Source organism: Phoca vitulina, unplaced genomic scaffold, assembly GCF_004348235.1.
Source record: "Phoca vitulina isolate PV1807 unplaced genomic scaffold, GSC_HSeal_1.0 scaffold13, whole genome shotgun sequence".
Classification (NCBI taxonomy): domain Eukaryota; kingdom Metazoa; phylum Chordata; class Mammalia; order Carnivora; family Phocidae; genus Phoca; species Phoca vitulina.
In genome coordinates this window covers 3,026,788-3,047,374 of record NW_022589716.1, presented here as the reverse complement: position 1 = coordinate 3,047,374, position 20,587 = coordinate 3,026,788, and the positions used below count along the sequence as shown (strand labels likewise).

General features: G+C 54.2%; 1 protein-coding gene across 2 annotated transcripts in view; it reads left to right on the top strand.

Annotated features, from left to right (window-relative positions):
- The first annotated feature begins 378 nt into the window (after window positions 1-378).
- The window catches only part of ELL (elongation factor for RNA polymerase II), a 69,975-nt gene continuing 49,766 nt past the window's right edge, over window positions 379-20,587 (top strand). For both annotated transcript variants that reach the window (XM_032412452.1, XM_032412451.1), the window contains exon 1: window positions 379-535. In XM_032412452.1, coding sequence (XP_032268343.1) covers window positions 401-535 — 135 coding nt within the window. In that variant the 5' untranslated portion in view covers window positions 379-400. The remainder of the gene's footprint in view (window positions 536-20,587) is intronic.

Below are 20,587 nucleotides of genomic sequence, written 5' to 3'. Positions count from 1 at the left end.
CGTGGTTTCGACCCTCGCCAGGTGGAGCCAGAGTCATGAATTATGCATGTTGAGGCGGGGCCTGGAGGAGTGCGCGTGTCGGGGCGGAGTCCAGGCACGGAAGTGGCCCCCTCTGGGGCCTTGAGAGGTGGGGCCATCTACGCCTCATGAATATACAGCACATCGGGGCGGTGACCGAGAGCTTCGCCAGGCCCATAGGGGGCGCGACCAGCTGCATTCATGAATAATGCAACAGTCGGCGGGCCGTGCAGAGGTGACTGTGGGCTTCGCTAGATCAGAGGGGGCGTGGTCAGCCGCGTCTCATGAATAATGCAGCGCGTCAGCGGGCGGCGGGGCGGGGCGGGGCCGGCGCGCCGGCGCTGGAACCGGGAAGGGGGGGCGGGGGAGCGATGGTCGCAAGATGGCGGCGCTGAAGGAGGCGCGGAGCTACGGGCTGTCGTGCGGTCGGGTCAGCGACGGCAGCAAGGTGTCCGTGTTCCACGTGAAGCTCACCGACAGTGCCCTGAGGGCCTTCGAGAGCTACCGAGCCAGCCAGGTGAGCGGCGCGGGGTCCGGCGCGACCGTCGGGGACGTCGAGGCGCAGGCCGGCCTCATGCGCCCCTCGCGGAGGCGTCCTGTCCTGGGGGCGCGGGGTCCGGCGACCGGGGGGGTGCTGCTCGCGGGTCCCTGGGCCGACAGGTCGCGGGGTGGGCACCTGTCCGGCTTTGAGCGCGGGGAACCGCGTTCCTTCACGGCTCTGGGAGGTGACACTGGCGGGCGGCCCGGGGCGGCCGAGGGGCCCCGAGCTCACGCATCTGGTCTGCGGGGGGGAGGTGGGGGCGACTGAGTCGGCACCTGGAGGCGTCCGGAGCCTTTCCCGGCTCACCCAGCCCCTGAGCAGGAACTGAGCTGTTCACCTGGCTGAGGGACGGGGGAGGGGGTTGGGGAGGCTTGAGGCTTTTCCGTCCGGGTCCCAGGCAGGGTGGGTCAGTGGGGCACTGCTGTTGGGGCACCTGTGGAGAACCTGTTCCGTCTGTGTGGGGAGGCTGAGTCTGCACTTGAGGGCCGGCGGTAACACCAATGAAGCCCTTGGAATTGGGCTCACTTGACTTCTTGGTTCGTGAGAAGGGGAGTTTGGGCAGAAACTGACAGCTTGTTTCCAACTCCCCTGCCCCTCGCGGGTAACCCTGTCTCACTGAACGTTTTTGGAGAAAGGGAGTGTTTTGGTTGGGGGAGAAGCTGTGCATGTGGGGGGTCGCTGACATGGTGCCTTTCCCAGGCTGGGGGAGCTCTTAGTGGGCACCTGGGAGGGAGCTTTGGCCACCGCACCTGGCTGCTGACTCTCAAACTTCTCAGGGGCTGATTTGGGCCCATCTGGGGAAGTTAGTGGCGTTTCACTTCTGCCACCTGGCTCAGGGTGCGTGGGTTGGGGGGAGGCTGCTGTGCACCTTCTTTCAGGCTTGATTTGGGGGCACATCTGGGGCCCTGCTCAGAAACCTGCTTCTTCCCATTTCCGTTTGTGGTGGTGCCCTCTCTGTCGGGACAGAAGTTGCAGGTGCCCAGAGTGGTCAGGACCTGAGGGGAAGTGGTTTGGGAGCTCTTTACCTTGTTGCCTGGAAAGTGGGGGCTTTATAGTCATGAAGTGACTGGGGAGGGGTCTGGTGTCCTGCTCAGGGAGGCTCTGCTCCCTGTGTGTGTTTGTGTATACTGGGAATGGGGGGGCTGAGGGCGGGTGAGGAGAAAGACTAACTAGGAAGGAATGTGGCTTTCTTCCTGCCCTAGACTTGTTCAGCACCATTAGCTAAGCTGGGAATTTCTTCCCCTGTTACGTTCCCACCACTTTTCCTGGTGCCCACCCTTCCCGTGCTTCTTCCCACTTTTTTGGGCAGTTTCCTTCCTGTCCTGGTGTCACAGTTTCCCATTCGTAGAAGGGGTCCTTTTTTTTTAGAACGAGTTCTCCCCTTGTCAAAAGGATCCCTCAAGATGAGGCTAAGGTATCCTTACAGGTGAGGAGTTGGGGCGGAGGGGGGGGGGGGGCGGGGAACGACATACACTGTGTCCGGCTCAAGTCTCCCTTCCTTGTGAAATTCCAGTCTGGAGTCTTTTCCCTAGGCGATTCTGACTTGTCCTGCAGGAAGGCAGGCTTTCCTAGAAACAGCTGGGGAAGAGCTCATGAGTCATGTAAATAAGGTGAACTTGGTACCTGGTCACTTAGGAGCCCCGCCTTCCCTGCCATGCTGCCCTTGCTTGATCTAGTCGTCCGGAAGGCCCGCCTGTGTGTACACCTCATGCTGTCACACGGCTATTTTTAATTTAGGGTGTTGGTTACATCCCCTAACTAAGCTGGATCTTCCTCATGTGAGGGTGAAGGTAACTGCAGACTCCAGCTCATCCCACTTGGAGCCCAGCTGTGTATGTCAGCCAGGAGGGGCTCCCTTGAAGAACTTCTCCAAGCCAGTTGGGGCATCTTGGCCAGCTGGGCTAAACTTTGAGGGTGACCCAAATTTGCATTTTTCTCAGAAGCTGATTGGTCATTTAAGTTACTCGGCAATTTCATATTTAACATTACTTGTTGGGCATTGTAGTGGACTGAGCTAAAATCAGGGCAGCTTGGGTGCTTTTGGGTGGTGGGCATGGGGAAAGTGACTTGAAGAACTGGTTTGTGTGACCAGAGAAGTGTATGGGTTATTAACAAAACCTCTTATGTATAGTTGTCAGTAGTGTCTGGAGTTTTCTATTCTGTAGCCCTGTGGTTATATGGTTTGCCAATGACAACTTGTGGAGAGGGTTTTTATTTTTACTTTTAATTGCAAAGAGGCCTTTACAGATTCAGATGTGGCAGGGGACTGGAGAGGAAGTTCCTGTGAAACTTTCTCTGTGGCCCAAGAGAGCCTGTAATCCTAGCTCTTAGAGTCGCCTGAGTAAAGGTCCCCCATGGTTTCTCTCTCCAGAGGGGTGTGGAGTCTGAACTGCCTTTGTGCAGACTTGGTGGCCAGCCTAGAATGTGGCAGAAGGTAATATATGCAGCTGCCACCGTCTAGACTTGGGCTTCGTGTAGTTTCTCCTTGAATATAAAAAACTCGAGGGAGTCCCCACGTGGCTGCTCCCATAGATCTCCCTTTTAACTGTGATGGGCTACTTCTGGGAGAGAAGAGAGAGGAAGTGTGGACCCATCCTTCCAAGATAGCGTCATGTGCCTGCTCAGAGAAGTGTTCCCTGGCCACTCTGAGGAAGTGTCCCTCCATGGGGCACCTGCCTCAACCACCCAGGTTATTTCATTTTTGGATTTGGTGGGCTCTGTTGCCAAGTGACTTTCTCCTCTCCTGGTTTATAAGCTCCTTGGTGGAGAGGAGCATATTGTTGTTCAGTAAAAATTGAGGGCCCAGGGAGGGGCTCAAGAAGCTCGAGGATTGTAGCCTATCTGGGTTTAAATCTTGGTTCTACCTGCTTGAGGCCTTGGGCCAGTGCCTGACCCCCTCCCAGTCTGGATCCTCCCCTTTGGAGCTATGAGGAACCCAGTGCCCAACCCTCTCCCAGCTCTGGATCCTTCTTGTCCTCAGGATTGTGCACGTCCCAGTATTTACCCCTCCCAGCCCTGAGTCCTTCTTCTGTCAGGGTTGCAAGGTCCCAGTGCCCTACCCTCTTTGAGCTCTGGATTCTTCTCAGGCCTGGGAGGGTCCTAGTGCCTGGCCATTTCTGAGCTCTAGATCCTTCTCAAGACTATGAGAGTCCTAGTACCCAACCCCTCCCAGCTCCAGGTCCTTCTCTCAGGGCTGTGAGGGTCCCAGTGACTGGCTTCGTTCTGACCTCTGGATCCTTCTCAGGACTGTTGAGGGTCCCAAAGCCCTGCCCTGTCTAAGCTCTGGCTCCTTCTTCTTTCAGGGCTGTGGGGATTCTTTTGACACATACGTGGCCATCAGTGTAGTCTTGACACCTCCCCCCTCCCGCTGTGTTCTCAGCATTTGGTGCCTGTACCCAGAGCTGGTGCCCACCTGGAGGTTTGAATAGAGACTGTGGGAGACAGGGAGCCTGGGCTCCTGCATCTACCTAAATCTGATTGAGCACCTGGTTTGTATAGGGCTACTGCTCAAGTGCTGGACGTTCAGAAGTGACCAAGGTGGGCCCTTAGCGTCATGAGCTGACATTCTGGAGGCAGGAGACATATTGTAAACAGAGCAGTACAGAAATCGGTACAAAGAACTTGTCAGCAGTCAGCATAAGGAAGGAAATAAAATGGGGTGATGTGATGGTGTGGGGCGGTGTGAAAGGGTACTGATTGAGAGACGTGCTTCTAGGAGCTGCCAGAGCTGAGGTCCCCTTGGGTGAGAGGTCCTGTGCAGGCAGGGGTGGGGGTTCCAGGCATGCTGCCTTCAAGCCTTAAGACACAAGAGGCTGGGGAGGGTGTTGGGGCATGGAGGGCAGCTGCTGGGGCTCCATCCTGGGGAAGGGTGTGTGGAGAGAGGAGGTGGAAGGGGCCTGCAGCAAATAGTCCATGACTCTTGTAGAGCCATGCTAGGGGCTGCCCGCGGGCTGCTAAGGGGGCGGCTGTGTGGATGTCAGCTCGGGCACTGGTTGCAGGAGGAGCCTTAATTTAGCCTCTGTTCCCCTCCCACAGCGAGGCCCCGGGAGGTAGGCTTGTCTCCCCTTCCCGGGTGTGTGTGTGTGTGTGTGTGTGTGTGTGGTGTGTGTGGTGTGTGTGGTGTGTGTGTGTGCGCGCGCGCGCCCACTGGGCCCTGAGCAGGGCAGCTTCTTGCCAGCCCTGTCTGCTTTCAGACCGGCCGTCTTCAGGAATAGCTGGGGCTGCCCTCTTGGCTGTGGGCCGGGCCCCCCTAAGCCCTTTGTCCAGGCTCCTGTCATCTTCTTGGTGACCTTGGCAGGAAGGCTAGCTTATTGTTTTCCCTATGCATTGGGGGCAGTTGGGGCTCAGAGGGTCCCAACACCTGTGCACCACACCCCCCATGCCAGCACTGGCCCGAGCTGCACGCGTTCACCTGTCCATCAGCCCTGTGGTGGGGAATGGTTCCCCATCAGGTGAGGAAACAGGAAGAGACTCTGGGAGGCCAGGTCACTGGAAGGAAATTCCCAGCTGGGCTGGGACTGAGAACCAGGCGGCAGGCTCCAAGCTCTGCCCCCTCCGAAGGGAGGCGGTCTGGCCACGTGGGCCAGGTGGAGCGGCCTGGCCCGTTGGTGTCAGGGGCATGGCTTCCTGTCTCCTGCCCTCTGGCTGGAGGGGTTCAGTTTACTTATGTGTTTCAGAGTGGGCTCTTGATAGTTCTGGGCGGGGTGAGTCCTTCCTAGAAGGTGCATGTCTCATAGGTGCTGTGGGAGGACGTGTGAGTGACCCGGGGTGTGGGGTAAGTGATGGAGGTTTCTGCAGGCAGCCAGTGAGGCTGTGTGTGAGGGGCCAAACCCCGCCTCAGCCGCTCTGACCCTTGACTAGGCTTCCGGCTTGCATGCTGTTCCTGCACCACGGTGACTGTGGTGATTGTGTGTAAACAGCAGGCTGCTTGGCGGAAACCCACCCTCTGTTGACTCATCGGCAAGGCCAGAGTTCATCACCCTTGAAGTAGTTTTGACATCATACCCGGATTGTGACATCTCTGGGGAGTCTTTGAAAATAACACTGCTTCTTCTGTTCCGAGTAACTGGTCCTGGAGCAGACACTGACTTTGGGAAATCTGCTTCTGTGGCAGCAGCCCTGCCTGATGCAGCCTGCAGGCCCGGGCTGGCCATCCCTGTTGTGCCTTTGGGGTTTGGCCTTCTCTGGGTCCTTCATTTTTAGGGCCTTGCTCCCCTGCTGCCTGACTTTATGATTTTCCCTTTGGTCTGTGGCGAGCACGGCCTGGAGTTGTCTGAGATCTTACCTCCAGCAATATGTATAGCTGTTTTGTCATTTTACTCTTTAATAAAAAAGCTGGTGTCCGGATGAACCATTCAGAGAGAGACCTGTGCCCATACCAAGTGGCCGCACTGGAGTCTGACGCTAATTATATTCTCTGGGCTCAGTCCCTCCCTGGCCACGTTGCGACGCGGATCTCGACTGAGTCACCGGGTCAGCGGGGCATGTTGGTGACTCCCCACAGCCCTTCTGGCGGGGAGTGGACCTCGCATGTTTGTGAAGTTCCTGGGATCACCGAACTCTTATTTAAAAGTAACACATGTTGAGAAGTTTACTATAAAGGGAGTATAGCTCAGCGTAGAAAACTTGCAGTACCTGAAAGGAGCGACTTCCTGTTCGCATGGGCACAGGCCATGGTTGTTGTTGACACCTGGGCGCCTTCCTCTGTCTTGTGTCTGGGCACCTCATCATCACAGTGGTATCCTCATATGGTGTTAGATCTTACTTCTTCCCCGACACCGTATTAGTTCTGCTATTTAATATAATCATGAGCTTTACTTTTTAGTGACTGCATCTCCCTTGCAGTGTGCATCCTCATGGATCAGTATTCCTCAGTATGTGTGTTTGGGGCACCACACCGATCCTGGGGAGGATTCCCGTGTGCTGGGAGCCTTGTCTGCTGTCCCGTGCTGAGGGCTGTGCAGAGGCGCTGAAGGGCAGTGAGGGGCACCCCTGGTGTGCCTGTGCCTCAAAGGGGAGCCTGAGGCTGCGTGTGGCTGAGTGGGTACAACTTCTGTATGTTGAAATTGAGGCTTGGGAGAGATGTGGTCTGGCCCATGGTGGTGGATGGTCAGGGAGGGCAGGACTAGAGGCGGTGACTGGGTAAGGAGGCTCTGAGGGCCTGAGCTGGGGGGGCACTGGGGAATGGGCAAGGGGACAGATGAGGAGTATTTGGAAGCCACCTGTGGCTAGTTGGGGAGGCGGACATTTCTAACCTTTCCTGATTCTGGCCATGTGGCAGAAACATCTTCACACTCAGCTTTATTGTCGTGCCTGAGCTGGGTTTGTGAGAGTCGGGTTATGCGTGGCTTGAAAAGATGTTGACAGCTGCCTCTGGAGTGACTCTGGGCTGGAGGAAAGATGAGGGCAGCTGATCGGAGAGCTGCTGTGGGTCTGTGGTGGGTGCCTTTCATTGTCACCGTCGATGTCGAGGGGCGGGGTGGCAGATGTGTGCATGCCGCCTCATTGATGCCGGCTACGGAGCCCACACCTTTCTGGGTGGAGGTTGCTGCTTTTGTCCGCGCATGTGGATGTCATGGGGTTCTTTCAGGCGTCCTGAGTGTAATTGGAAGGTGTTTTGAACTGATGTGGCAGCTCTGGAAGCCAGCAGCCTTTTTTTTCCCCCCAGTTCTTAGATTGTGTTCTTTGCTCGGGGGTAGTTGGATGCCACGTTTCCCTTATTGTGCTGGTGTTGACCAGTTTCTGGATAGTGGGTACTCTGGATACTGGGGGAGCCAAGGCTAGATAGAGGGCAGGTGATGCCATCCAAAGCGTTGAGAAAGTTGGGTTGAGGGCCTTGTGCCCACTCATCACTTCCCAGCTTTCTAAGATGTGCTGTGGAACAGGCAGCCTTGGATCACCCCATCCTTGAGAAGTTAATGAGCTGCCTGGGATTGAGGACTGTGCTTAATCCTCCACGCTTTTGTGCTGTTGTGGGTGTTCTCACTGTTCTTCAGAGGGGAGACTGAAGCTTGACTCGGGGACATCTTTCCTGAATGTGTGCCCTTCCAGCGACCCCCACTCCTACCTTGGGCCGTCATCGGTGGGTGTCAGCTCCTCACTGTTTGCCTTGCTGTCCCTGTGTCCATCTTAGACATGTAGGGAAGGTGTCCTAAAAGGAGGTGCCTCCCTCAAAGGATGCTGAGGACCATGAGTTGGGGTCAGGTAGACTGGCTCTAGCTAGTTGGGGTCAGGTAGACTGGCTCTAGCTAGTTCTAACTCAGGCTTCCTCCTGAGCCTCAGTTTCCCTGGGTTGAAGCAGCATCTAAGATAGTAGTGGGCATCCCAGGTCAGAGGATCCTGTCATCCCATCCCTTTGTCCCTCACCGCCCCCCCCCCGCAACTCCCCACCTTGTATGCATGTGTTAGTATACCACAAGTTTAAAATATCCACTCGTTTGTCTTTATTGTAAAGGGTTTCTTTTTTAAATAAAGAAATCGCTTTCCCCAGATTCTTTTTTTTTTTTTTTTTTTAAGATTTTATTTATTTATTTCACAGAGAGAGACACAGCGAGAGAGGGAACACAAGCAGGGGGAGTGGGAGAGGGAGAAGTAGGTCTCCCACGGAGCAGGGAGCCCGATGTGGGGCTTGATCCCAGGACCCTGGGATCACGACCTGAGCGGAAGGCAGACGCTTAACGACTGAGCCACCCAGGTGCCCCTTTCCCCAGATTCTTTAGCAGCTTTCCTGCAGGAAGCCCACCCCACTGTGTTGAGGGAGCTGAGCCCTTGTGCATATCCCCCTTCTCTGTCCCTTGAGCAGCCTCACTAGGTGGTGATGGTGGAGTGGGCAGTGGGCAGGGGCCATACAGAGCAGAGGAGGGGCAGGAAGTGCTGGCTGAGTTTCTGAAGAGGCTTCTGACCTGGCCTGGGGGTGACTGCTAATGGAGTATGAGGAGTCAGGCCCAGAGCTCTGGATGCAGGGGCTCCATCTTTGCCTTCAGGTTGCATGTGAGCTCATGGCTGTTGGAGAGTCACATAAGGGTAGTCTCAAGGGGCCAAGCCCCCTCTCCACTGGAGAATGCTGTTCCTTAGGGATGGGAGGTGGGGGTTCTGTTTCCTCCATCGTCTACCCTGGCAAGTGGAGCCCCAGTGTGTAAGGGCTGAGTAACAAGGGGCTACCCCTTACATTTCCCTACGCTCCTTGGCCTCTTTCTGATATGGGGACGGGTCCACCACAACCCTTACCTGGACATGTGCACGTGGCCTTGTTGTCCTGTTTATCAGACTGACTTGGGTTTTGCTGGTGGGCTGAGGCTGGCCAGGTGCTGTTCTGGGCATGGGGACTTCATGGTGGGCAGGCTAGCCAGGCTGCATCCCAATGTCCTCACATCTCTGTGGGGGAGGCCCATTAAGAGCATGGTGGTGGTGGTGACCATGGGTGATGACTACTGGGAGGGAGAAACACAGCGGGCTGTGGGCAGGAGGTGCCGTGGGAAGTGGGGCAGGCGGAACCGTCTGGGAAGAGTCTGAGATTCCCAAAGTCTGCGTGAGATCTGAGAGGGTGGCCGCAGGAGGGAGGCTGGGGTGGTGGGGCAGCTGGAGGGCGTAGGGGTAAGGGGTGCCCAGGCAGGAAGTTGGGGTTAATTTCATCATCTAGCCGACTAAGCAGTTGTGACTGCAATGACCTCTGCCGGTGTAGACGAGCTCCATCCCCTGCCTAGACTCACTGTGGGGGGGGACTGACCCAATGCTGATTTCATTCCACTTCATGGACAGACGTTTTTTCTGGGGGGTTCCATCCTATGACAGGCCATGGTCAGGGAGGCCTTGAGAGTGCTAAGACCAATCAGCAGGAGTCTTTACTGGAACCTCTTAGAGCCTTTCTTAAATTTTTCTTTTCTTTTCTTTTCTTTTCTTTTCTTTTCTTTCTTTCTTTCTTTTTCTTTTTCTTTTCTTTTTTTTCTTTTCTTTTTTCTTTTCTTTTCACAATTCCTTTCCTTTATTTCTTTCCCTTGTAAAGGGAGATTCAGGTTTCTTGGAGACTTTTTTAAAAAATTGTGGTGAGGTACACATAACATAAAATTACCATTTTAACCTTTTTTTTTTTAAAGATTTTATTTATTTATTTGATATATAGAGAGAGATAGCGAGAGAGGGAACACAAGCAGGGGGAGTGGTAGAGGGAGAAGCAGGCTTCCCGCTAAGCAGAGAGCCCGACGTGGGTCTCGATCTCAGGACCCTGGGATCATGACCTGGGCCGAAGGCAGATGCTTAACGACTGACACCCAGGCGCCCCTCTTCTTAACCATTTTTGACTGTACAGCTCAGTGGTATTAAGTGTGTATGCAGCCATCATCACCGTCCCTCTCCAGAACTTTCCCGTCTTCCCACGCTGAAACTCTGTCCCCACTGCACTAACTTCCTGCTCCCCTCCCTCAGCCCCTGGTGTCTGCCATTCTGGTTTCTGTCTCTATGAATTTGATAACTTTGGGGATCTCCTATAAGTGAGATCATACGGCATTTGTCCTTTTAAATTTTTTTAAAGTTTGTTTATTTGAGTAATCTTTACACCCAACATGGGCCTTGAACTCACGACCCCGAGATCAAGAGTTGCATGATCTGAGCCAGACTGAGCCAGACAGGTGCCCTGGTATTTTTATCTTTTTTATGACTGGTTTCTTTCACTGATCATAATGTGTCCAAGGTTCATCCATGTTGTAGAATGTGTCAGTTTCCTTCTGTTGTGAGGCTGAATAGTATTCCATCGTTATGGATATACCACATTTTGTTTATCTATTTGTCTGTTGATAGGTGCTGGATTGTTTCCACCTCTTGGCTGCTGTGAATAATGCTGCTGTGAACATGGGCATACACACATTTGGTCAAGTCCCTGCTCTTTTTTTTCTCTCCCAGTTTTATTGAGATAATTGAGACCTAGCACTGTATAAGGTTAAGGTGTACAGCATAGTAATATGACGGACATATATCATGAGATGACCACAACAAGTTTAGTTAACATTTAGAATCTCATGTTGATACAAAAACAGAAAAAAAAAAGTTTTTTAAGAACTCTTAAGATCTACTTTTTTTTTTTTTTTTAAAGATTTTATCTATTTATGTGAGAGAGAGAGAGAGAGAGCACGAGCGGTGGGCAGGAGCAGAGGGAGAGGGAGAAGCAGACTCCCCACCGAGCAGGGAGCCCAACACGGGGCTCGATCCCAGGACCCGGGTTTTTTTTTTTTTTAAGATTTTATTTATTTATTTGAGACAGAGAGAGAGAGCACGAGCAGGGGGAGGAGCAGAGGGAGAGGGAAAAGCAGACTCCATACAGAGTGCAGAGCCCAACGTGGGGCTTGATCCCAGGACCCTGAGATCATGACCTGAGCCGAAATCAAGAGCCAGGCGCTCAATGGACTGAGCCACCCAGGCGCCCCAGGACCCGGGGGTCTTGACCTGAGCTGAAGGCAGATGCTTAACTGACTGAGCTACCCAGGTGCCCCTAAGATCTACTTTCTTAAGATCTACTCTTCACAACTTTCCTGTATATCATATAGCAGTGTTGGCTGTAGTCATCATGTTATGTATTACATCTCTGGTGCTTATTTATCTTATAACTGGAAGTTTGTGCCTTTTGACCCCCTTTCTCCAATTTCCCCTCCCCCCACTCCCTGCCTTTGGTGACTACAGGTCTGATCTCTTTTTCTGTGGTTTATCTTTTTCTTTTTTTTTTTTTTAGGATTCCACACATAAGTGAGATCTTACAGTATTTGTCTTTCTCTGTCTGATTTATTTCACTTGAGTCCTTGTTTTCACTTCTTTTGAGTATGTATCCAGAAGATGAGTTGCTGGATCATATGGTAATTCTATGTTTAACTTTTTGAAAAAACTGCCAAGCTGTTTTGCACAGTGGCTGCCCCGTTTCACATTCCCGCCAGCAGTGCACGAGGGCTCCAGTTTCTCCAGCCAGCCATCCTCACCAACACTTTTTTTTTTTTTTTGATAATAACTGTACTGATGGGTGTGAAGTGGTCTCTGAGCCTTTAAAAGTATGCGACTGTCCAACGAGACTTAGGGTCTGTTCGGCTTCTGACACCTGCTGGACCATTGATGGGCTTAGGAGACCCGTCGCAGGTGATAGAGAGCTGGACCCCAGTGGAATAAGGCCATGTTGGCTCTCACATTTGAGGTGGGCTTGGGCTAGCTTCAGGTCCTGCCTGAGGTAGGATCTTGATCAGGGTCACCTGGGTGCAGATGGCAGGAAGGGCAAGGAGAGCTGTTACCATCCCCCAGCCCTCCCAATGGCAAGAGTTCTGTGTCCCTTCCTGTCCTCAAACCAGACAGAGGCCCTGAGGGTGATGGGCAAGGCTAGGCTCCGCCCTTTGGCACCTGAGGCTGCTGGGCCCTTCCCTGGCCATGAGTTCAGATGGGGCAGAATTTGTGCTTTGGTGAATTTACCTCTTTGTGTCCCATGTTGAATCACAAGGTGACTGGTGGAAAATGGGCTTTCTTCCAAATAAGAAGTGGCCTGGATGCGCCTCAGGTCAGGTGCTGCCCTTTGGAAGGGGGGGTTATTGGACGGGCAGGGAACTATGCCGTTGTCTTGGCTCCTGCCTTTGGCTTGGCCTTGGGGCTGGGGCCTGTGCACAAAGGTGGATGGGAAGGATGAGTGGTGTCTTTTCTGACCCTGTGGGCAGATGCAGTCCACTTGCCTCAGGGCTTCTGACTGTGGCAGCCGTGCTCCCTGCCTCTGCCCTGCTCCCATCCCCCCTTCTCCTGCAGTGCCAGGGACTCCACACTTGCTTTCAGGCCCCGTAGGTAAGCATAGGCTAATCAGAGTGAGGTGGAGGGACTGGGCTGAGGAGGCTGTCCCTTCATGCTGCCCTTCCTGGTGGTGGTGGCACCCCTGGGACCCTGGGGGCTTTTGGAGTAGCCTCGCCTCCTGCCATTGGCCTGAGGAGGGTAAGTGGGCTGGGAGGTTCCTTTTCTTATTTTCCCCTTTTGTCTGAACAGTGACTTTTTGGAGGATATTCAGCTCCTTGATATGGACGTTGTGGTTCTCGCCACATCTGGAGGGGATGATTTAAGGGTCCTATAGCAACACTTACAATAAGGAGAATGCCCACTGAATGAAGTCGGACAGCTCGGTTTGCAGTAGCTGGAGGTGGAACATGAGCTTAGCGTGGCTTTCCCTTTGACAGTGGGCACCTCCTGCCTGTGACCTCCCCACCATGTTGTTCTCAAGGTCCTGACAGAGATCCCATGCCTTGTCCCCATCCTGGCTGCTCTGTTTCCTTCCTTCCTTCTTGATTTTTCTTATTTATTTGAGAGAAAGCGAGCGAGCCTGAAGGAGGATCTTGATCAGGGTCACCTGGGTGCAGATGGCAGGAAGGGCAAGGAGAGCTGTTACCAAGGAGAGCATGAGGGGGGTGGGGCAGAGGGAGAAGGAGAAGCAGACTCCCTGCTGAGCAGGACCCAGGGATCATGACCTGAGCCAAAGGCAGGGGCTTAGCTTGGCTCGCTCTGCTCTGCTCTTCTCTTTTCCTCTCTCTGTCTCTCATTCTTTTAAGATTCATTTGCACGCACATGAACGTGAGCGGGATGGGGGGCAGAGGGAAAGAATCTCCAAGCAGACTCCCCACTGAGCACAGAGCCTGATGCAGGGCTCAGTCCCAGGACCCTGAGATCATGATCTGGGCCAAAACCAAGAGTCAGCCAACTGAGCCACCCAGGCGCCCCATGGCTGCTCTGTTTTCTGTAGCATTAGTGGTAGAGCTTTCCCCATACCGTTAGTTGTAGTGGGCCTCTTTTTGTCCTCAAGGAAGCTGAGTTCTGCTGTGCCTAGTGTTGCTGCCGAAGCTGCTAGCCCCGAAAACGAAGGTCTCTGGCATGTTTGCTGCCCTGTTAGGTGAACAGAATTGGGTAAGGATGCCAATGTAGTAGACCGTTATGGCATTCTTTTCTTTCAGTGCCAACCTTAGAGTCTAAAACAAGTTGGTAAACCATGACCCAAGGGGCAAATCCAGCCTGCCAACTGTGTTTATATTTTATTGGGACAAAAGCATCGTTTATGGCTGCTTTTGCTGTATGACAGCATCTGAGTCTTAGTGACAGAGATTGTCTAATTCTCAAAACCTATGATATTGATTCTCTGGCCCTTTACAGAAAAAGTTCAAGAGCTGCTGGTTTGGAGTGTTGGGATGGGCGTGTGACATGAGGACTATGTGTGTTAGTGGAATGTGCTGTCCCGGCCTCATACCCTGGGCCCCTGTACTCTGGCATGCCGCCCTGTGGGTCGTGGCTTCCTGTCACATCTCAGGGCTGGACTAAGATCTTGGAGCATCCTTTTGGTCTGGCCCCTTCATTTCACTGATGGGATGCCTAGAAGGTGGTGGCTGACCTGAGGATATGTATGTGGTCAGTGTAGATTACATTGCCTCAAACCTGAGGGTGTCTGCTCCGGGACTGCCTCCCTCTACCCCCCATCCCTGATTTCATGCAGACTCGGAATGCTTCCCACCCCATGTGCAAGTCCCTGGGTTTCCCAGGAGCTTTTCCCAGGCACAGCGTCAAGACTGACACAGCCTCTGGTGGGCCTGGCTTTTTTATTTGTGACCTGCTGGTGAACTTTGGAAACACATTCACACACAGCCTGGCAGGAAGGGCCAAGCATGGGTGTCCCTGGTGGAGCTACAGGGCGGGCATCTGCCTCCCATTGGAGTAAGGCTCTGGCTGTAGCATGCCCCTCCCTTCTCTTCCTCTCCTCAGCCTCAGTTCCATGGGGATACAGTGGGACCAGTGTCATCTTCCAAGGGAGGATTGTGCTCAATTAGGGGTTTGTTGTTTGTACGGGTTTCAAAGGTGTGCTTCATGGCATGAAGAACAACCAGATGACAGTGGCTTCAGATGGGTCCCTTGTGTGGAGACAATGGGTAGCAGGTGTCTCCTGTTCCCTAGGAGTGAGCTTTCCATGGGCTGGGGGGCCTTGATGAATCTTCCAGAGCTTTCTCAGCTCAGGATGAGTATCATCTATAAATGGATTCTGAATTAGATACCAGCAGCCTGAAAAACCTGGAGAAGGGCTTCTCAGGCAGGCCTCTCTGCCAAGGGGCTGAGGTTTCTGGGTTCTGGCAGCAGAAATGGCATGATTTTGCTGTTCTTGTTTTTCTTTCTTTCTTTCTTTTTTTTTTTTTTAAAGATTTATTTATTTATTTATTTGAGAGAGAGCATGCGCGTCAGGGGGTGGAGGAGCAGAGGGAGAGAGAATCCTGAAGCAAACTCCCTGCTGAGTGCAGGGCCCATGTGCAGCTCAATTCCAGGTCCCTGAGATCATGACCTGAGCCAAGATCAAGGGCTGGCCACATAACCTACTGAACCACCCATGTGCCCCTGCTGTTCTTATCTTTTGACTTTGTTTCTCCCTTTTCAGAATCAGGTGGGACTATTGAACTGCTGCAGGCTGGGTGGGTGAGGGGGTTACAGTGTGGTGGGGAGGATCTATGGGGGACGTCCCTGTGTGGAGAGACTGAAGGGAGATGTCTGAGGCAGAGACAGGTCACAGCTAGAAGAGTGTGTTCCTTCCTCCTCTGGTCACACTATTTTTGGTGTTGGACGCTCACAGACGTCTGCTTGTTCCAGCGAAATGTGCTCAGCTCACAGTGGATCTGGCAAGTGGGATGAGGACAACCAGCCCTGGTCGCCTGTGTTCAGCTTGTCTCCAGCTTGCTTTGGCCCTGGGATGAGGCCTTGCTGGCTCCCTTACCTGTGCACAGGGTCCTGCTGGATGGGGACTTGTGCACAGGGCCTCATGACCCGGTGATCTGTGCCAGTTCCTCCTGACAGGAAGTGGAACTGGGTTAAGAAGGATTCTGAGACGGGCTTTGGCCTAGAGTGTGGGATTGATGATACTGGCCCTCCCTACCTTTAGCTCTGCCAACTGGTGTCTCTGTGGGGAGGGTCCTGTCTTGTCTCTGAACAGATGAGGTTAATGCCCCCGCCCTATCCCCCGGGTGAGCCTGGTCTGTGAGAATGTGGCCAGTGGATGGGGTTCACTGGTTCCCAGGTATACAGGGCAAGGCTCACAGGCTGTCAGCAGAAGTTGGGCTGGGCTGATGCCGTCCCAAAAAGACCCGAGGCTTTGGACCCCTTTTTCCTAAGGGGTGGATGGCAACTCAATAGGGTCTGTACCCCAGATCAGTGGTTCATTTTTTTTTTTTTTTAAGATTTTATTTATTTTTGACAGTGTGTACAAGCAGGGGAAGCAGCAGGCAGAGGGAGAGGGAGAAGCAGGCTTCCCCCTGAGCAGGGAGCCTGATGCGGGACTTGATCCCAGGACCCTGGGATCATGACCCGAGCCGAAGGCAGACGCTCAACCATCTGAACCACCCAGGCGCTCCCCAGAGCAGTGGTTCTAATTAACATTTCATTCTGGGATCTTCACATGGCATCTGCCACCTGCCTCTCCTCTTTCTTGTCTTGGTCTCTCATGTGTAAATTCACTGAGGCCTGGATGCTTTCCGGTGATAGGAATTGCCAAGCGTGTGATCTGCTAGGCACATCTCAGCTTTGGGGAGTGGCTGGTCTGAGTGGATATGGTACTCCCTCTGTGCTCTCTCCTTGGGGCTCCTGGTGCTGTTCCCAGGGCTCAGCTAGTCAAGAGCAAGCACATCGCATGTTGCAGGTGTGGGCGTCCCTCTGCTGTTGTGAAGCTCAGGGGGCGGACAAGCTTGGGGGTGTTGCAGGCAGGTCACTGGAGGATGCAGGGCTCAGGCTGGGGGTGGTGGAACAGGATGCCTCACCTTGGCTGAGTTGGGGCTGATTCTGAAGCAGCCTGCAGACCTAGGAGGTTGCCACTGCCAGGTGTTCACATGGGTGTCCAGTAGGCCTAGGCACAGAGGTTTCAGCTGCCTGAGCTGCTGTCCCTTGGACAGCTGAAGGCCAGGGTAGGGGACAATCTATATTGCTTCCAAACCTTCACTGGTGTTGACATCGCTAGGCGGCTGCAAAGTTAAGAGCAGGACACAGGGCTGGGAGGAGTAGGGGAGAAGGAGCTGGCTATACAGCGTCACCACCCTTTGGGCCTCAGTTTACCACCCTGTGGGGTAGGGGTCATTATATTGTGTGTCTGTGTCTTCCTTACATGCCGTAGCCCCGGCTGTCCAGGAGAAAAAATTAAGGCCTGAGGTATCTCAGAAAGTCAGGACTTTGCTCCTCCATTGGAACCCTGGGTGGAGGGTCTCCTGGGCACAGACACCATAGACCCCAGCTCCGTGGGTGCTCAAGGCTACAGGGTCTGTGTGAGTCCCCAGGACCTGCTGACTGGGCAGGTTGGTGGCAGGACTCAGTAGTGGCTATGGAGGGTTTCCCACAGCGGGGGCTGTCTCAGGACAGCTGGCAGGACACGTTAGAGGGGGAGTGAGGACACAGCTCCTGTGCAGACACGGTTGGGCCTTAGCCAGGATGCAGCCTGGATAGCTCTGTTTGTGTAAAGTTGGGCCTGATGTTTCTTGTTACTTTTTAACCTATTGATTAACCCTGTGGGTGGTGCTGAGCTCACCTTAGGCTTGACAGGTGGGGTTGGGAGGCCCAGAGTCTGAGCTGGGCACGCTGGCCAATTCTGGGGAGATGAGCGTTGCTGTTCTGAAAACTGGGTTCCAGGCTTGAGGGTTCTGAAGCCTCTAGCTGCTTCCCCTTCTCTCTGCCCTGGTCATAGATGAACACGACAGAAATCAGATGTGCACAGCAGTTTTACATAGGAGTCCCGGAGGAATCCTGAAGTCTGCAGAAAATTTAGGGGAAATTTAGAAAAGCGAGCCCCATGTCATCGTTTTTACTCAGGATGTGTGTTGAGATTTTAGTAACCCAGAGAGTCACAAGATTGCGCTTAAAAAACAGAACAGGAGTGGCATCAGTTAGCCCACACAGGCAGACCTCTTAACAGAGCTGCCGGCCTCCCTGTCCTGTGCCCACTTATGGGGCCGGCCTTCTTCAACCCCTGTGCCTACCTGGCCCATCTCCACAGTGCATGAGCACCCATCACCCAGGGCCTGAAATGAAGCCGTGTGTGCATATCTTCCACGCACTGTGGCCGCCTGGTGTGTCATCCCCAGACTCTCCAGCCGAGGTGAGGCCTGGGCAGTGGGTAATGAGTGAGTGGGATGTCTACATGTGGGGTCCCAGTCAGACCTGGGCATCTGGCCCGGAGTGTATGTCCTTAACCTTGGCCAGACTGCAGCCAGGCCCCAGGTATGACCACGAAGCAAGCAAACAGCCGTCCAGCACCTGGCCCTGTGCTGGGCAGTGAGGGTCCCAAGTGAAGAGTGACAGTCTCATGGGCTGTAATCCTGCCTGTGGGCCGGGACAGCTCCCTGGAGAGAGGACCTGCAGGAAAAGTGGCATTTCTGGGCTCTGAGCAGGTGGTGGGGAAGAGCCTATACCCTGAGGAGGCCTAGAAGGATGTGCTGAGGGAGCAGCCTGGCCCTCTCCCTTGGGTACCAAGGTCAGGGTGACAGGTCAGAGAGGGCGGGAGGGTGGCCAGGACATGCTGTACCACAGGGCACCACATGCTTCTGGGCTTCAAGACACAGTGCACTGTGCCCATACCTGGAATGCTCTTCCTCCAGGTCTTCCTGGCCTTGCCCCTGCCCCTTCCTATTTCATCTCTGGTCAGAGGGCCCCTCCTCCATGTGCCTTCCAGCACTCAGTGTTTCCCCAGAGGTCAGCCTGCTTCTGTCACAGCACACAGGGGCCCGGTGAATCATTCGTTATTAGAGGAAGGCGTGGAAGGGCCATGTCAAGGAGGGACGCGGGTCCTGTGTGATCTCCTGGTCCAGCTCACCTTGCACGTCTGTTCTGTTGCTCTAAGGGCGAGCATCTTGCTACAGGTCTGGATACCAGCAGCTCAGCTCCCGTGGTAGAGCCCTGGCCTGGTGACTCCTGGTGCCTCCTCGGTGGAGGCCTCTCCATGTTCATAGGTTTGATTTTCTCACTGTTCTCCAGCTCTGCCAGATTCCTTTTCCATAAAGAAAGCCCTGGCACCTCCTTTTCACTTGCATTATCCCGGTTCTCAGCCCAGGAAGGTGGTGTTCTCTCACAGAGCCCCATAAAGGCACCTCTGAAGCTGCCTGGAGCACCAGCGTGGGCCCTCAGGGAGGACAGTGTAGTTGGACGTGCCCTGGAGTGGCTGCTCACGGCGTCGTCCCGGTAGTAGGCCTGCGCCTGGTGTGCTGCACTGATGATAACACTTTTCTTTTTGAGCTGAGTTCCCTTTTTACCAAGTAAAACCAGCTGTAAAGTGCCTCTTTATAAAGTAGATGACAGAAGTGGGGGCCAGGGAGTCCTACCGTGTGGCCTGGCTCGGTCCAGGAGCTGGTGGCCTGTGGTGAGTTCTTGGCCCTGTGTGGTTGCGGGCGGTGCCTCCCCTGCAGGGTGCTCCCAGCCCCTGCAGCCCGCCTGTGCTGGGGGTGCCCTGGACGGCAGCATTGGGGCTGTTTGCTTGGGGCCCTGGCCTGTGTGTTACCGGCAACCCGGCTCGTGCCCGGGCATAGGCAAACCTGGCCAGGCTGCTGAGTGGTTTCTCCAGGCAGGGGCTTTTGGCTTCTGCATTTATGGTCCCCAAACATCTGTCCTAAGTTGGCTCAGAAGCAGAAAGACGGAGGTTATCTGTTTTCCTCACAGAACACTGACCATGCTGCATGCCCAATATCCTGGCACTTGGCGATGTAACAAGTGGCAAATGTCATCACTGAGGTTTGTCTTCCTTCAAAGATGGGGTTTGGGGAACTCCCATGTTTAGGGTACTGGAACGTCCTTGGTGGGGGACATTTAACTTTTCAACTCTAAACATTTGCTCCTAATTTAGCTGGTTGCAGGATTTTCTGTGGTGATGGGGTTGGTGGCCGCCCTGCCTGGGGCACTGTCATCGCAGTACACCTCGGGGTGAGGCCTGCTGCTCACCAGGGCTTCCGCCTGGAGCAAGGGCTGCAGTCAGTGCAGACCTGTGCCTCTCCCTCCTCAGGGGCCTGTGCTCCTTGCCCCCCTCACCTGAGATGCCTTCCATCCTCTCCTCACTCATCCTGTCATGCTCATGCCCTGTAGAAAGTGCCCTGTCAGCATAGATAGCTCTGTGGTCCCGGCTCCCGGAAGCCTCTCTCTACCCACAGTGACAAGGCCTGTCCTGTGTTCTTGTGGCCCATCACCCCAGAGTGGCTGTGTGTGTTCCCTCGGTCCCTGCTGTCCTGGAGCCCTTGTTCATCTCTGGCTGGACTGAGAGTGTGGGTTCTTTTTATTTTATTTATTTTTTCTTTTTTTTTTAAAGTAGGCTCCACATCCGTGTGGAGCCCAGTGCAGGACCCGAACCCACAACCCTGAGATCAAGACCTGAGCTGAAATCAAGGGTCTGACACTTAACCGACTAAGCTACCCAGGTGCCTCGAAAGTGTGGGTTCTTAATGGAGGATATTGAGCCACAGTGATAGGGGCCACTCCTGGGGCCTTCCTATCCCACAGCTCTGGGACATTTGGTGGCCTAACACAGGGCTTCTTCCACCGGTTACAAACCCCTTGTCTCAGCCAGCTGGGTAGCGGTGCCAACTCAGTGACACTGGGGGATGCTTGCAGTGATAGTGAGTGATTGCTGATCATGTGTCTCCCATGCCCAAATCACCCTCCCAGGGTGCCTGGGGACTCTGCTGCTCAGACTGCTGATCATGTGTCTCCCATGCCCAAATCAGCCTCCCAGGGTGCCTGGGGACTCTGCTGTTCAGACCCCGGTGTGGTCTCCTCCTTGGCTGCCGAGGGCCTTTCTTTGGAAGTCTCCTCTCCAGTATCCGTGCCCTCCCTGCCTCCCCACCCTCCTACCCACCGAGAGGCACGTTCCCAGAGCCCAGGACTCTCCCCAGGACAGAGTGTGCGTGGGAGGGCAGCACACACCAGGCCTTTGCTGTGAGCCCGTGGATTTGATTGGACCTTCCTTTTCTGGATCAGTGGCTCCTGACTTTATTTTGCTTTGACATGTTGTAACCCGCTCTTGGGCACCAGCCAGGTGTGTCA